The sequence below is a fragment of the Haliotis rufescens genome, unplaced genomic scaffold (genome assembly GCF_023055435.1).
Source record: "Haliotis rufescens isolate VD_foot unplaced genomic scaffold, xgHalRufe1.0.p SCAF_17, whole genome shotgun sequence".
NCBI lineage: Eukaryota > Metazoa > Mollusca > Gastropoda > Lepetellida > Haliotidae > Haliotis > Haliotis rufescens.
In genome coordinates, this window is record NW_025963857.1 from 22,147,327 (window position 1) to 22,165,247 (window position 17,921).

General features: G+C 41.5%; 2 protein-coding genes across 5 annotated transcripts; one reads left to right on the top strand and one right to left on the bottom strand.

The window, feature by feature from the left end:
* Nucleotides 1-1,592: 1,592 nt before the first annotated feature.
* Nucleotides 1,593-8,534, top strand: LOC124133975. Of its 4 annotated transcripts, none has more exons than XM_048397711.1 (3): nucleotides 1,593-2,000; nucleotides 2,592-3,364; nucleotides 6,600-8,534. In XM_048397711.1, exons 2-3 carry the CDS (start codon nucleotides 2,689-2,691, stop codon nucleotides 6,611-6,613), a joined length of 690 nt encoding a protein of 229 aa, XP_048253668.1. In that variant the 5' UTR covers nucleotides 1,593-2,000; nucleotides 2,592-2,688; the 3' UTR covers nucleotides 6,614-8,534. The 4 variants fall into 4 exon arrangements, with proteins under 4 accessions (XP_048253668.1, XP_048253664.1, XP_048253666.1 ...); XM_048397707.1 differs by having other exon boundaries at nucleotides 1,594-2,000; nucleotides 4,922-8,534; XM_048397709.1 differs by having other exon boundaries at nucleotides 1,594-1,829; nucleotides 4,922-8,534.
* On the bottom strand, nucleotides 7,830-11,282 carry LOC124128502 (uncharacterized protein PB18E9.04c-like). Its single transcript, XM_048397242.1, has 4 exons — nucleotides 11,228-11,282; nucleotides 10,249-11,132; nucleotides 9,414-10,191; nucleotides 7,830-7,870 (listed from the first exon to the last, which is right to left on the bottom strand). The coding sequence occupies exons 1-4, from the start codon at nucleotides 11,280-11,282 to the stop codon at nucleotides 7,830-7,832; spliced, it is 1,758 nt and encodes a 585-aa protein (XP_048253199.1).
* Between the last annotated feature and the right edge of the window lie 6,639 nt (nucleotides 11,283-17,921).

The window sequence follows — 17,921 nt, forward strand, 5'->3', positions numbered from 1 at the left end:
CCTTGTACAGGTTCTACTACACCAAATCAGAACCACCTTCAGTGCAGATCGAGAGATATCTGCAGGCTGTGATTGGAGGATATTCTGTTAGATTTTTATGTCTTTCAAATGTACATCCATCCAGTTATTAAAACTGACCATGTTTTTCTATATTTAGTACTGTCTTTTTCAACATGATGACTTATGCTGAATGTGACCACAGCTATTTTCAAGTAGGTGACATTTGGTGCGAAACTGGGGGTGGTGTGTTTAGCTTCCTGTACTCGGAAAAGGAGCTGGCTAAGCTAGTCATTTTAATTTTTTTTATTGCTGCTCTAAGGCCAACTGTGCACACACGTACAGGTAATAGCTGTTGAATGCTTAGTTATTTAAAAAAAAATCATAACGTTACTATAGAAGTCTATGGGGAAAACATTTGGTTGTGTGTAACCTTGAGGCTTTCCTGCCACAGTAATCAGTTCTAAGGGATGATAACACACTATCCCACCCACACTGTCATGGCTGGTGGGTATTGCAATACACAGCCTTGGTATTGATTCAAATTAAACAGTATTAAAATTGATGTTAGTTTTGTGTGTATTTTTTTAGATGGGGCAAAAAGATGTCAGTACTCAAAGCAGGGCCTGGGGAGTGCAGTTGCGGCTGTTACGGGGCAGGGTCTGTCGTATAGGTCGGCAACAAATAGTGGGGTGGATGGGGGTGGGGGGTCTGAGAGGGGTCTGAGGGAGGTATAGTCTTGGGCGTTCGTCGGTGCTGACGCACAAACCAACCAAAGTGCTGGCGGAGGCGGGGGTTAAAGGCAAATACTTTAACTGACCTGTTTAATTCTGCTGCCACGTTACCTGTTGTTGCCACATGTACTGTGCTGTGACTGACGTGGTTAGATAGGTGCAGAGGAAATATCTGAGTTTTGAAATCAGCCATTAATAACTAGGGATAGGTGATATACAAGTTCGATTCTCGTTCCAGAATGCTGTTGGTTGTTTGGTTGGTTTGTTGTTTAACGCCGCACTCAGCAATATTCCAGCTATATGACGACGGTCTGTAAATAATCAAGTCTGGACCAGACAATCCAGTGATTGATATAAGAGCATCGATGTACGCAATTGGGATCGAATACATGCATCAACCAAGTCAGCGAGCCTGACCTCCTGACACCGATTGTCGCCTCTTACGACAAGCATAGTCGCCTTTTTACGGCAAGCATGGGTTGCTGAATACCTATTGTACCCCGGATCTTCACTAACCATAGCTATTACTAAATAACCTTTCACATGAATGGAATTCATTTGAAAATCCAAGACAAATATAACAAAATATCAATATATAGAGGATATTTAAAGTGTTTTCTCAAATAACACTTTTATCTCATCGAGTGAAGTGGGGAGAGTCTAATATTTTCACGAGTGACGCAGTCACGAGTGAAAATATTAGACTCTCCCCACTTCGGAAAATTTAAGCGGGCGCTTCTCGCCTCGGCGGTACGTCTCGCTGTCGCCAGTTGTGCCTAATGTCTGGCGAAGCATGTCCGGCGCAAGAGTGATATTAACATTGCCATAGATGTTATTTCCAGAAATCAGACTCGTCAAAAAGTTTCTGTGGTCAGTTGAAGAGAAGCTATGCACCTGCGGTTGAGACAGTCGGCATCTGACGTAAATCCGAATTTTGATTCAACCAAATACAAATTTTCATATTTTCATATTGTATGACTTCAATGACACAACACTTCGCATGAGCTATTTTAGTCTGCATTCAGAGCAGAACCTTTCTACTAAGCCTGTCGGCTCAGGTACACGGTCACATTGACATTGTCGCCACCACATTGCCAGGTGAGCTCCCGACAACGCATATAAAGTCAACGTTATTATACATTACGAGAATGTTTCTTGCCATGATAAAGGGATACTAGTATACACTTCACAACTGAACACGGCTGTTGGGGGTAGATGAATTTTATCAAGACGTCATTGACAAACAAATTCAAGTATTTTACATGTGAGGTAAGATAATGTTTCTTAAGCTGGGACTACCCAGAATATATTTATCTGTCTCGGTTCACGGAGGACAATAAACGCGTTATGACATGAGCTAGCCACTTTTCATAGACAAGGTTCTTATCGTCAATGGCTCCGTGCACAAACCCTTTGTGCAGAAGAGAGTCGATAGAATAGCTCCAATCGACTTTACCTGGTATATTTCTAAAAATAGGCGCGTTTCTCGGAACATCTCGTGAATGGTGACTTGTCACTGTAAAATATTCTTATTCCCAGATCAGTGGCTGCAAGATCATCAGCAAAGTAAAGCCATCAGCGACAGTTATTTAGAAGAGCCTGTCCTTGTTTAAGACATGTTAAGGAACAAAAGGACTGAGGATAGTTTAAAAGGTGAAAACCTTCTTTTCAAAGAGTAATAAGTAATCAGACGCCGTCATACAGGTGGAAGACCACGAGCTTCACGTGGACCTGATTGTCATCTCTCTGATGTCACCGACACGGGCGGGTGAGTTTACTTTACGTGGTATGTTTCCAGGAATAGGTCCGTTTCTCGGAACTTCTTGTGTATGGTTTATTGTGGCATATTCTTATTTCCAGAATACAAAGGCTTCAAGACCAGCAGTAAATTGACACACCATCTCCGAAAGTTAGCCATAGGAATTTGGAACTTGTTTTCGACACTTCTATCACCAAAATGTTTGAGTCACGTTTAAAAGAGGCGAAAACCTTCTTCACAGAGGGGAATAAGAAATCAGACGCCGTCATACAGGTGGAAGACCACGAGCTTCACGTGGACCTGAATATAATCTCTCTGATGTCCCCGACACTGGCGAGTGAGTTCCAGCCACGCCCGGACCCCCAGTCTCCTCCTAGCGAAACCAACAAAGCCGTGGCCAAGTTGGACGGAAATGTTGACCACATTGTGGACATGCTAACCTCCATCTACCCCAACTTCAGGAGCGTCAACGTTGTTGATGAAGACAACGTCGAGTATCTACTCCCACTGGCTGCGAAGTACAAGCTGCTGTTTCCGGTGGAAACGTGTAAAACATTGATAATAGGAGCGGTACCTGGCATGGATTATGCTCCCATGACGATTTCCGTAACATGTCAGAAACAAATAAAAAATGAAGAATACGATGAAGAGAATAAAGATCGTCTCATGCGGTATTTCGTGTTGGCGCATAAACATGAATTAGATGTAGTGAGGAAATGTTGTATGGACAAGTTAGTAAAATGCTGTTATAGCAAACCGACCAATTATTCGACTAGTACTCATATGAATCCAACACGATGCACTCCGGCCTTCCAGCAGCTCGACCCAACTACAAGATGCGAAATACTGAGAAATCGATTATTTTACCTGGAAGGTGAGTTATTGTTTCGTGCTTGACAATGAAAGTTGACATGGCAGGTGTTGCTGCCCCTGTTAGTGACTCAGTTTTAGTAGTTATTGTGATGAAGAGACTATGTTGGTGCGATGATGAATATACTATTTATTACTTATGCATGTTTTGGGCTAACTGGAGGGTCAACTGTATTCTGTAATGTATATATACCATCTTTTGACCTGGACACGCCTCAGATAATGAATGTATATTACATTAACGAATGCATTTTGAATCTTGAAGTGAGCCAACAGTAGAGATTGATCCTTTTCACTCTTGCTCGAATCAACTCAGCCACCTTGCTCAAGGTCATGTCACGTAATGAAAAAGATCAACATTTTTGTTCAGGGCCACAACAATAAGCCCAAATAATTAACTTGGTGTTTTTGTTTTGGCTGCACTCTCTTCACGTTTAAGCAGTTATCTGTTCTAGATTGCAATCTTGTGATGCTTGGTTTGATATAGTGAGTCAGTATGGTTTTACGCCGCTTTTGGCAATATTCCAGCAATATCACGGCGGGGGACACCACAAATGGGCTTCACACACTGTACCCATGTCGGGAATCGAACCCGGGTCTTCGGCCTGACGAGCGAACGCTCAAACCACTAGGCTACCTGACCGCCCCGGTTTGATAAAGAGACCAATGTATTTGTAAAATGGGTTTACATGAATGTACACGGGTTGCTCGATAACAAAGATGAAATTTGAATGACATTCCAACGCACGTATACACTCACTATTGTTAATAACGAAATAAAATAATTGTGTTGGATTGCCCTGATGTAAGTTATCAATGCACCTTTACCCTAATCATGTCAACGAAAACATACTAGTATTCAGGAAAGTACATACATATGTACACACACAAAAATGTCTCAGTGAGCAATGACAATGTACATATGTTTTTATGTCTCTTCTTTCATGTCTGTCATTTTATGTATTCATTGTAAATAATCATTTCTGTAAATCGATGGGAGATGGGAAAGTTTTGATCATTTGTGCTCAATCATTTTCATGTGGATAAAATAATATCAGTTTAACCTAAATGCCAATATCTCTTTACTCAAACCGAGAATAATGGAACGTACTGTGTTTACAACTTGGAGCTAGCTTATCTGTAGATTGAACAGTGCTCAGTTGAATTTGGAACCGAACGCGAAGCTATAGCCATTACTTTGAAACACCATCGACAACAATATCGACAGTCTGTGTTGAACTGTGGGACAAAGTAGACTCAAAATTTATGGATAACAACTTCTTTAATACTGTAAAGGCAAAAGAAAATACAAAACTGTGGGAGTTACAAATGTAATAGGGGCGGTGGGGTAGCCTGGTGGTAAAAACGTTCGCTCGTCACGCCGAACACCCGGGTTCGATTCCCCACATTGGTACAATGTGTCAAGACCATTTCTGGTGTCCCCCGCCGTGATATTGTTGGGATAGTGCTTATTCACTCACTCACTCACTACAAATGTAATATTTAGCTCAAAGATCACAACGAAGCATGTTGTCATGACGTTTCTTTCTCCATCCTCCAGGTACCTACGGTAAAGTGACAGACAACTTGGAAGACCTTTGAGGACGTGAGACATCTTGTGGCTACTTACAGTTCTTGTTTATCTGCACACAATATAGCAACGGCTCCCCCAACGTAGATATAATATATTAATTCGCCACTATAGTTTCGTTTTCAGACGGATTCGAAAAGCTCGACGTTAAAAATAGCCCTCCAATCAAATTAATGTCGCGAGCGAGATAAACTCGGTGCAAAATCAGAGAAGGGAACGATTGAGGTGGTGACGTCACTTCCGAAACGATGCTGTGATCGCGAATAGGTCCACGTTATGTATGACAATGGACGGTAGATGTCATACACTGGATAATCGAGTATATGTTCATTGATTCTATATATAATCTGTGCTGCTAGATGATTTTCTCTAGACTAGGCCGTGCTATGGATTATATACACATGTACAGACTTGTCACAAGACTGTAACTAGATAGACTACATACGTACGTTGTATTGTTTATATATACTTTAATAAGCATGTCTCCAATTACGAAATCAAGACGCTGGTAATATTTGTCTTCGTGTTGATGCTTGCCCTTTTCCATATTTCCCCCAAACTGCTACAGTTACTGGTTACTTGTTACTAACAAACTTAAGAAAGGTCACCTTGAAACGGCATAATGCCACAATAGTAATGACTGAAACTTAATATGTACCTTTACAAGCTGCTTATCTTCAGTTATATCTAAACTTAAGGTGACAATTCGCTATATGTTTTGATGAAGTCTCGTTTTGTGCAGAGAACAACATGAAAAATGCCTATTTTGGTGAAATAGGCATCTGAAAGATAAACTAAACAAACATTCAATTAGGTTTCGGAGATAGCCACGTACTTCCCGAGTCACATTAAAAAATAACCTTTTATTTTGAAAAGTAAGGGAGATAAAACAAAATCAGAACTTTACTCAAAATGAGCGGATGTGCAGTCTCCTTCAATGATTCGGAGCACAGTGAAAATTACTGTACTCGCCGATCTACTGTTAATGTAAGGAGTTATACAGAACAAATTTTGCTTAACACTTTAAATTGATTTGGATGCATTGACTCTTTTGTCATCAAAGCAAGCCTTGTGTGTTTTGTTTGAAGCATTTTAATCAACATAAAGATCCATCGTTTAGGTAAAATGCCAGGGGAAATGTCTCTCGTCGTTTCCAATGGGTTGTTAGTTCCAGTATCTTTAATATCTTGGTCAGAAGTGGGTCGTAATTACCACGAGAAGCTGTCCCAGCTGTTGCCTTATTCTTTTTAATCCACCCATGAATCGTTATAAATGACCATGAGACAATTAATGACTTGATATATGTTAACTTTCAGTCATTACTATTGTCATTGTGTACCTATCCTGCCATGTTCATATACACATGTAGCTGGAATTTTGCTGAGTGCGACGTTAACCAACAATTAAACAAACAAACAAATCACACCACGTGCTTTGAAAATGCTCCACATCAGAAATACGGCTCCCCATCAGTCTTCTCAGGCTGTAGAGTAGTCTGTCATACAGACCCTGAAACTAATATATCCAATACAGCCCATGCAAGTCTATCATGTTTGGCAAATCTAGATTACTTTGGGCTCCTTTTTATTATATTTTTAACTATTATTTAACAACTGTTTTTTTCTTCTGTAAGCTATGCTCATTTCAGAGACTAGATGTTAGTCTAGCTGTACAGCTTCCAATGAGAAAACATTTCTCTGGGCTGCGGTGGAACGTGACGCGGTGCACGTGGAGTTAATGCTCGTGGTATTCGTCAGTATCTCTTGTGAACTCGACACATGCGCAGTAGTGAACTGATAGTAAAGGACAATCCGCCTTCCAATCCACTTCACGGATTATGAAATCCGCCGGTTCAATGTTTGAATACTCTTTTTTCTGTTTTCTCTCTCTTCGTATTGCTTTTATCATCACAAATAAACAAATATCTTGTGATCTTGTATTTTGACGAATACCCTACGCAATCGGATGGAATAATTTAAATATCTGTGAGTTGTCGTTGTATTTCCCTATCTGTGACAGACAGACAGACAATAATTTATTTGCGTCTCATCCATAAGGTACATTGTACAATATACATATAAAATCAAAACACGCGTAAAACTAGTAGCGGCCAGTTTCTAACTTTAATGGGGCTACCCCGCATCTAAATTTAGCAAGCGCACTTCTGTGGCAACGACACAGTGGTTTCTTAACGTAATCTTCCGTATCGTTATGGTGTTTGAAACGCCTGTAGGTTCTCAGTTTATTTCTTCCCCTCGCCCCTTGTATTGACTGTAGCTTGTCCCACCACTTTGTTTTATACTCTGACATCAGTCTTTCTCTAACTGCCGCAGCAAGGGGCCTCGACTCAATGTGTGAGCTAGTAGATGTTAAGTGCCCAAGGTCTATTCTCTCGAGACACGCCGTCACCCTGGAGTTCCAGTTTTTCTTGAACTTACTTGCCCATAAAAATATCTTCTTAGTGACTCTCCTGTTTGGCGTGTTGACAAGTCTGGCCCAGTGCCTTGAAACTGTGGCCCACGATCTGACACAAGGTGGGATCCAGCCAACCTCCCCATTTATTGCAACATTTGGTGCGTATTTCCCCAGTCCAAGGAAGAAGCGGATAGCACGGTGGTGAACAGCGTTTATCGTCGAATATTCTGTCGTGCCCCATATTGCGGAACCATAGTCCAGACAAGACCAAACCATTGTGTCGTAAAGTTTGCTAAATACTTTAAATGGCATACCGCCAAGGCTTTTGTACTTTGAGATTAAAAGACCAAGGGCTCTACATCCTGATTTTGCTGCACATTTGGCCATAGAGTTAAAATCTAAATGTTCTGTTAAAAACACACCCAGATAGTTATAAGAATCTGCCACTTCTAACACAAGTTCATCACAGTAGAAAGAAACCGAAGTCCTGGCAATAGTAGCACCCTGAAGTGAACACTCTTGGACTTATCTGTGTTTATATTCATTTTATGGTCCTTACACCACCCGCTAAGAAATGTATAAAACCTATCTGGTCAATGAAACGGAAAACGTAGGGCAATTCACACAAAGTGATCATCGCGACTGCAGCAAGTCTATTTGAAGCAGGGGTCCATGGACGTTTCTCAGACGTTTACCACTTTCGTGAAACCCACGAGCCCGGGTATGGTGCTGACAAACCTACAAACAAAACCAGGGTGAACTTGGATTAGAAAACAAGATCATATAGGTTGGCTTAGCAACCTTGACATCCCACCCCCACCAAACCAATCAAACCAAAGCAGGAAAACACTACAGTTTAAAATGTACAATTAAGTTATAATATACACATTATATTAGAGATTTTGTTTTTATTACTCTGGTCAGATATGTATGTTTATTCCACTATGTTGGAGTACGGATCGTTAAGGGAATGTTGATAGCTGATCGATGTTGCCGTACATCTGACCACAATGACGACTTGTTATGATGAACATAATCAGTACGATACCCTTGTTTATCACTACCTGCGCTTTACACATGCACTTTTGACTTTGGACGATGTGCACTTTGATACCAACACTCCTCAGATAAGTTTTACGCCGTTGAGTATTTACTCATATGCGTAATATCATTCGGGGGGCACGGGGGGCCCAGTCGTCTAAGGCGCCGCGATTCGCTGTGCAGTTGCGTCCCTTGAACACGCCAGAAACCTATGATTGTGGGTTCGAATCCCGTTTCGCCCCGATTATGTTTCTAGGTTTGTCAGCACCATATCCGTGCTCTTCGGTTTCACCGAAGTGGTAAACGTCTGAGACCTGCATCACTTCGGGCTTTCCTCCCACATTAAGCTGACACGCCGTGATATAACTGGAATACTGTTAAACGCGGCGTTAAACCCAACTCACTCACTCACTCACGTAATATCATTCACAGTTGGGTATTGAAAGTTTTCTTCTGGTATTCAATATAATTTAGACAGGCAACCTGGAGAAATGCCCAGGTGAATGGAGTTCAGACCTTGTATAAGACCGATGACAATGTGAAACTCTTGGTAAGGAGAGCCTCAGCCCTGCCACCAGTGAGAATGTGTGACATCAACGATGTGTGGATGGCAGCCCTAGAAGAAGCAAACTTTGACTATCCACGGGTGGTGAGGTTTGCAGATTATGTTACTGAACAGTGGGTGCGTGTCGTTTTCATATAAACGTCATGTTCACCTTACTGAAAGCTGCAAGAAGGTGAATGATATGGAGTGAGTGAATATAGGCTTAATGCCGCTTTGCCATGGTTAAAGGTCGACAAAACTGGATCGGGTGGTCAGCCTGCTCTTGTTTTAATCACTGGTTTGCCTGGTCCAAACCCGATTATGTACAGGCCGCGGAGATAAATAGATATTTGCTGACTGTAGCATGAAACATTCAGTCACTCACTTCACACAATGCACCCATGTCGGGATTCGAACCCGGGTCTTCTGCGTGACGAGCGAACGCTATAACCACTTGGCTACCCGACCGCCCCCGCGGTCTGATGACGCAGGGCGTGAAGATGACAGGAGATGCTGCTTGCTGATCTGTGTGGCGAGAGGTGTACGTGGAGGTGGTGATGTAGGGCGGGAGGATGACGGGAGATGCTGCTTGCTGTTCTGTGTGGCGAGAGGTGTACGTGGAGGTGGTGATGTAGGGCGGGAGGATGACGGGAGATGCTGCTGGCTGTTCTGTGTGGAGGGGGATATACGTGGAGGTGGTGATGTAGGGCGGGAGGATGACGGGAGATGCTGCTTGCTGTTCTGTGTGGAGGGGGATATACGTGGAGGTGGTGACGCAGGGCGGGAGGATGACGGGAGATGCTGCTGGCTGTTCTGTGTGGAGAGAGGTGTACGTGGAGGTGGTGATGCAGGGCGGGAGGATGACGGGAGATGCTGCTTGCTGTTCTGTGTGGAGGGGGATGTACGTGGAGGTGGTGATGTAGGGCGGGAGGATGACAGGAGATGCTGCTTGCTGTTCTGTGTGGAGGGGGATATACGTGGAGGTGGTGATGCAGGGCGGGAGGATGACGGGAGATGCTGCTGGCTGATCTGTGTGGAGAGAGGTGTACGTGGAGGTGGTGACGCAGGGCGGGGGGATGACGGGAGATGCTGCTTGCTGTTCTGTGTGGAGGGGGATGTACGTGGAGGTGGTGACGCAGGGCGGGGGGATGACGGGAGATGCTGCTGGCTGTTCTGTGTGGAGGGGGATGTACGTGGAGGTGGTGATGCAGGGCGGGAGGATGACGGGAGATGCTGCTGGCTGTCATGTGTGGAGAGAGGTGTACGTGGAGGTGGTGATGCAGGGCGGGAGGATGACGGGAGATGCTGCTTGCTGTTCTGTGTGGAGGGGGATGTACGTGGAGGTGGTGACGCAGGGCGGGGGGATGACGGGAGATGCTGCTGGCTGTTCTATGTGGAGAGAGGTGTACGTGGAGGTGGTGATGCAGGGCGGGAGGATGACAGGAGATGCTGCTGGCTGTTCTGTGTGGAGAGAGGTGTACGTGGAGGTGGTGATGCAGGGCGGGAGGATGACAGGAGATGCTGCTGGCTGATCTGTGTGGAGAGAGGTGTACGTGGAGGTGGTGATGCAGGGCGGGGGGATGACGGGAGATGCTGCTTGCTGTTCTGTGTGGATAGAGGTGTACGTGGAGGTGGTGATGCAGGGCGGGAGGATGACGGGAGATGCTGCTGGCTGTTCTGTGTGGAGGGGGATGTACGTGGAGGTGGTGATGCAGGGCGGGAGGATGACGGGAGATGCTGCTGGCTGATCTGTGTGGAGAGAGGTGTACGTGGAGGTGGTGATGCAGGGCGGGGGGATGACGGGAGATGCTGCTTGCTGTTCTGTGTGGATAGAGGTGTACGTGGAGGTGGTGATGCAGGGCGGGAGGATGACGGGAGATGCTGCTGGCTGTTCTGTGTGGAGGGGGATGTACGTGGAGGTGGTGACGCAGGGCGGGAGGATGACGGGAGATGCTGCTGGCTGTTCTGTGAGGAGGGGGATGTACGTGGAGGTGGTGATGCAGGGCGGGAGGATGACGGGAGATGCTGCTGAGTGATCTGTGTGGAGAGAGGTGTACGTGGAGGTGGTGATGCAGGGCGGGAGGATGACAGGAGATGCTGCTGGCTGATCTGTGTGGAGGGGGATGTACGTGGAGGTGGTGATGCAGGGCGGGAGGATGACAGGAGATGCTGCTGGCTGTTCTGTGTGGAGGGGGATGTACGGAGAGGAGGTGATGCAGGGCGGGAGTTTCGGCAAGGGTGGAAACTGGACTTTTAAAGTCAGTTAACTCTCTTGCCTCGGGAAGATGCACCTTGACGACTCAATGAGCCTCCTTGATGACTTGATTCCATACCTTGACGACTCAATGAGCCTCCTTGATGACTTGATTCCATACCTTGACGACTCAATGAGCCTCCTTGATGACTTGATTCCACACCTTGACGACTCAATGAGCCTCCTTGATGACTTGATTCCATACCTTGACGACTCAATGAGCCTCCTTGATGACTTGATTCCATACCTTGACGACTCAATGAGCCTCCTTGATGACTTGATTCCACACCTTGACGACTCAATGAGCCTCCTTGATGACTTGATTCCACACCTTGACGACTCAATGAGCCTCCTTGATGACTTGATTCCATACCTTGACGACTCAATGAGCCTCCTTGATGACTTGATTCCACACCTTGACGACTCAATGAGCCTCCTTGATGACTTGATTCCATACCTTGACGATTCAATGAGCCTCCTTGATGACTTGATTCCATACCTTGACGACTCAATGAGCCTCCTTGATGACTTGATTCCATACCTTGACGTCTCGATTCCCCGTCTGCTTAACTCACTGCACGCTGTCGCGGAGACGGATCAGCCGCCTTGAGATACCTGGAGGCTCATAAGTGATTCCTGCAGCTCCATGTCTTTTCTGTGAAGAGCAGATATTTACTGATTATCCTTTTCTGTGAAATCTCTGGGAACCCAGGTCATCTTGTTAATCTTCTCACTCTTTTACCTGAAATAAGTTACTCATACTCTGTATAAGAAGGGTACGGGTGGCTCAGTCGTCTTAGTTCGCCCCTTAGACGTGTCGTGATCGTGGATTTGAATCTCAGAATCTCCCCGGTTATGTTTCTAGGTTTGTCAGCACCAAACACTTGCTCATGGGTTTCACCAAGGTGATAAACTAAGACCTGCGTCACTTCCGGCTTTCATCCTAGCTGATAATCCTAAATATAACTAACATGCTGTTGACAGGGGATAAACCAAAATCACTCACCTACTACAAGAAGGTCGTCAAGGTTACAAAGTTAAGATAGGAGGATATGTGAATCGTTACACTTTAAAGGGGGCGGTCGGGTAGCCTAGTTGATAAAACGTTCGCACGACATGACGAAGCCCCGAGTTCGATTCCCGACATGGGTACAATGTGTGAAGCCCATTTCTGGTGTCCCCCCGCCGTGATATTGCTGGAATATTGCTAAAAGCGGCGTGAAAAAATACTCACTCACACCATACCACACCACGCCACACCATACTACACTACACCACACCACACTACCCACTACACCACACCATACTACCCACTACATTACACCACACCACACCACGCCACACCATACTACACTACCCACTACACTACACCACACTACCCACTACACCACACCACACTACCCACTACACCACACCACACTACCCACTACACCACACCACGCCACACCATACTACACTACCCACTACACCACACCACACCACACCACGCCACGCCACGCAACACCACGCCACGCCACGCCCCACCACACCACACCACGCCCCACCACACCACACCACATAAAGTAATGGTCTTCCGAATTGTTTATGATATAGGCATTAGCTTTGCGTGTAATAAATAGCATAAAGGCTTTATTATGAAGTTATTGATGTTTCCTTAGTTCCTCTTAATAGGAAACATCAACGCCAGAGAAGAACCAGTCTCGATTATAGCAGATTGGGCGTAAAAGGCAAAATAGTGATGAAAGTTATATTAACGGATCACTGAAAATTAGTGTTTTTTTCTGTCTGGCAAGAACTCTTTTCTAAATCTATTTCTAATAGGCTGTTGTAAAGCAACTCGTCAAGTCTCCATATAACCTGATCCGTTCCAAGATACCTATGCTCAATTGGCCTTCAGTGTGGAATCTGACCATCCATTCCAAAGACAACTGAGTAGCGTCATCGTGACAACGCATGACGTCATGGCCTCTTCAAGCGCCTCGCAGCGATTCCCTGTTCGCTGAGCTCTCGATATTGACCTTTTTCACACTTTCGCCATCTTGGATCGAAAACGAGGCTTGGAGAGCATAGCTCCATGCAGTGAGAGTCGCATCAGCTCATAGGGAATAGACAGCATGTTGTGCATTTCACTGATGGACATTTCAAACAAACAGAAAATGGTTTCCTCTGTATATAATACAGAAGATATTTCACATTAAATCATGAGGTCCAACTAAAATATGCCTGTTATACACTGGAATTAGCATTTTGCTGTCAGGATCCCGGAAGTGAATCGAAAGGTGCATTTCGAGATACGTATTTCAGAAATAGATTGTTTTATCATAACCTCGTCGGCATATAGGTACAATGTGACAGTACATTCAATGACAGAAGTTTTCTATCGTAAATAAACCGCATAACATGAAACACGTCAGTGTACTTTTGCAAAATTGCTCAGTCAATGCGTGGCTTGGCGAACTCTAGATCAAGATTGAGATCATGTTTATTTCACGTTTCATAGTGGTGTTTGCTGCACAACGCACTATCGTTTTGCCATGAGTCCAGTTGACTAAAGACACTTTTTCTGCTATGATTTTCATTTTAACATATTACAATGTTAATTACGAAAATAATTCGTGTGTCAAAATAAATATTCAGAAGAGGCGATAACCCTATTCAGTGTGTACAATGACAGATGATACTTTACTTGTTCTTCAAACATCACTTACTTAACTGATTATTGCCGATTGAGATTGCACCGTGCACTACAAAAGTAATAATGTGTGAACTGTTTAAAATAAGTTAAAAGGAAACTAAAAATAGATAAATATAAATAATGCATGAAATTGAAGAAATATAAGAATTGATACAACTACCAACTTCTTGAACACCCTCACCTAATCCTGTATGATGAAAGGTAATTGTATATCAAAAGGAAGCTACTAATACATTTATCCTGAATAGTTTGAAAATGTCTTGATCAGATATGAGTACAGATAAAATAACAAAAGATAAAAAGGAATCAACTTCAATTGGTAATCAAGCCAAGATAAAATATATGTATCGGTACAAATTATGTTGATGGAACAATCTGGATTTCTCATATTTGACAAAGAAAAACAAACCAAAATTTTCATATCTTTATTTCTCACAATATAAGTTTTCAAAACTTAACATGGACTGGGTGTCTTTGTCAGTCAAAGCACCTAATTAAATTCCAGGAGAAAATAATTTTCTTGCTTGTAAACAAATGGTACAATGTGCTTTTTCAGTGTCCGATAAATATTGGCCATGTTGATTTGTGAGTGAATAAGGATTTTCAGTTCCTCGTCCTATTTAAGAGAAATGTGACAGGAACCACATTTGTTGATTGAATGAATATGGCTTTTCACTTCCTCGTCCTTTGACAGGATGCACATTGTAACCATTGTGTTACTGTCAGCAGAAAGCTCCTCCAGACATCCGTGACGGGATACTAGTACTTCATTGTGTTGACTCGCTGGCCTGAAATGAATAATTCTATTATATTGTAATAATATTCCTACTTCAATAACATTTTTTATAAACAATGCATATTCACCTTCTCTCAAAATATTGCTTATTTAGAAAACAACATTCTTCTGAAATAGAGAAGTTTAAGGAAAATTAATCACAGTGTGTAACATTACATGCTACATGTACTTTAGAACAATCTTGAAGGCATCAATTCATCTGATATGTCGAAAACTCAAACAGTATATTCTGTGTAAAGGGTAAACTCAACAGATGCATCAATTTAATGACAGTGTACTACAGCTCTTTATATCAATGTCACACAGAAATTCACTCTTGTTTTAATGAAACACGTTTTGATATTTGTATTACCGGTATGTATTTAATCATGACCATGCTGAAAACATACTTTCGCTAGAGTGAAAAAAATAAGATTTTTTATTAAAATCAGGTGAAATATCACATTTTGTCACACCTACAGTCAGTCTGCCTCATTGACACTATGGTTTTCTGAGTAAGGTCATGAAGATCACAAAGAAAATATAAGACTTGAATTTATTTTGTCAAATGCAATATTTATCTCTTCATGTGGTTTACTAAAGTTGATATTTTGACTTGAAAATATTAACTTTGTCAGATCACAAGATGAAATATTATTAAACATATTTTATTGTCCAAAAAGACAAAGGGCAGCACTTATTACCGCCTTCTCCCTATATACAGTTATACATAATATTGCATAATGAAAATGAACAATTTACAGTTGAAGCTTCACATTGTGGAAACATAGTGCGCAATATATATACAGTGCTCATATGAAGGATATGTACAATGTGCTGGAAAGTGAAGACAGTGTGCATCTCATACATATCCTAATATTATACATTTTAGTGTTGAATATAGATTTAACAATATTAATGATTAACAGTTTGGAAACAATAATATGCTAGCTACTGAATCTGTTAGTCGTTTCTATAAATTTGTGTACAGACAAGAATATTTTTGTATTCAGGAAAACATCTAAGTTTGAATCACCAAAAAGAATACTATGTAGAGTATTTTGTCCTCCAAGATTATCGATAGCTGTTAGTAATGTCTCCCTAAAATCATCATATAAGGTACATTCGAAGAAGAAATGGAATGAATTTTCACAAGGAGCATGCTATACAAGGAGCATGAGATAAATTTATGCTATCATCGTAATTTGACAAGGAAAACAAATTTCTTCTATGTATTTATATTTTTTTATTTTTCTCATTTTGATTGAATTATAAAAAAATATCAAAATGATCACACCACTTGACGTGATTGAAATAAACTGAAGTTTTAAAGATTGTTAACAATAGTAAAATATTACATCATAACAATATAATTATTGCAAAATGACACAGTAAGCACAACTATATTCTTATATATAAATTGATATGATTAACAATCAATAATACATGGCAATTGCTTGCACCCAAAAATATCTTTTTGTTTTAAAAGTTTCAAAACATGTTTGTGGACATAAAACCAGATGGGTTTCACAATTAAACAAAGGGAATAAATGAGTTATGATTGCAATACGCATGGGAATTAAAAATAATTCTTTTTATACTTTAAGTTTTTAGTAATGTCAATATCAATTTATGCATTTGAAATATTTGAATACAAACTGTTAAAGAGTTATCTGTTTCTGTAAATTATATAAAGATCACATGTAGATTGAACATCTACTGGACATTATTAGTTGGGTTTTTGTTCATTTCATGACATGATTAAATTGGTACAGTAAAGTAAATATCATTTTGGTAGAAATATTAATTGTTACCAAAATTGCAGATCAAACTGTACTTTACTTTAAATATTTACACACCCTTTATGTAATAATTCAGTTGAAATATTACACCTCATGGTATCTTATCTGTCAACATTGACAATCAAAATAACAACTGTTCACAATCCCAACAGCACAAGTAGATCTAGAGGTCTAATATTTTATTGGAATGCATTTGAGTCCATTACAATTTACATCAAATACACAACTGATGCAAACTTCTGATTTGTTACGATTGTAAATTCTCAGTAGGTTACAATTTGATACATTATATCAACATATCAATTTGGTTAGTTTCTGACATATATCTAGATATGGTCAAAAGGTCAATATTTCGACTTCAAATACAACCCGCAAAGTTATTTAAAGGGGCACTGATCTAACGCAATTCCCCGGGACTGGTTGTTGCCTTTGTTATTGTTTCTTCCCAGTGAATACCCGGATGTATAGCAGAAATCTAGACTAGTTCGCGACCTCAGCTGCGCCATTCGTAAGCGCATTCGTCACTTTTATGGGTAGTAATAAGGGCGTGTGGTCACATTGATCAACAAAATGAAATAGTTTTCGAGATAATAAGGAAATGTAGGTATCTTTGTGAGTAGCATCGGTAATGGTGACGAAGTTTTGATAAGTCACTTGCTTGGTAATTTTGCGATTTTCGTTTACACTATTTTGACTTGCAACACAAAGTATATATTTCACCTGAGCATATGCTTTTTTTATAGTGTGTATATTTTTTTACTGTCAAATGTGTAACAAATTTATTAAACATCTAAATATTCAGTTATTTTACAAAGTGACTGAAAAACATTTCCATCTGTATTATTATGACAACGAATTCCAAACATTTTGATATTTAATGTCATCACCAAGAGACTGAAAATGTAACGTTGAAAAGTACATTTCTAAGTTGTTTGGCTTTTAATCCTACATAATAATCTGTTGTGATGTTTGTAGGCCCTTTTGATCGTCTTGATCAATCTGGACAGATTTTGTGGTCAAAATGACTGAAATATTTACACATTTTATAAATTGCCTGAGAGAATCACATTTTACAAATTGACGGTAATATATACACGCTTACAAAGGAAAAGACCTGTGAAAACAACGTCTATCGCGCATTGAAGAATTTCCCGACCAAGACGTAGAGTGACAAGAACGAATCGGTTCAAATGAAGGAAAACAAAATGCAGATATCATAATTACAACCTACCAAATTTATGTGTATAAGTTTTAGGCAGCTTCCTTGTTCGAGGAATGTATCCGTGAATATCCACACAAAGGAACAATATCCCACTCGTCTGCAGCTGTACAAAGAAACTTATTCGATGTCACGTGTCTCAGTAACAATCAAATATTTTAAAAGATATATATCGTTTCGGGATATTATAACCCGTGTTCGTTTCTCAACTGATCGCTTGGATTG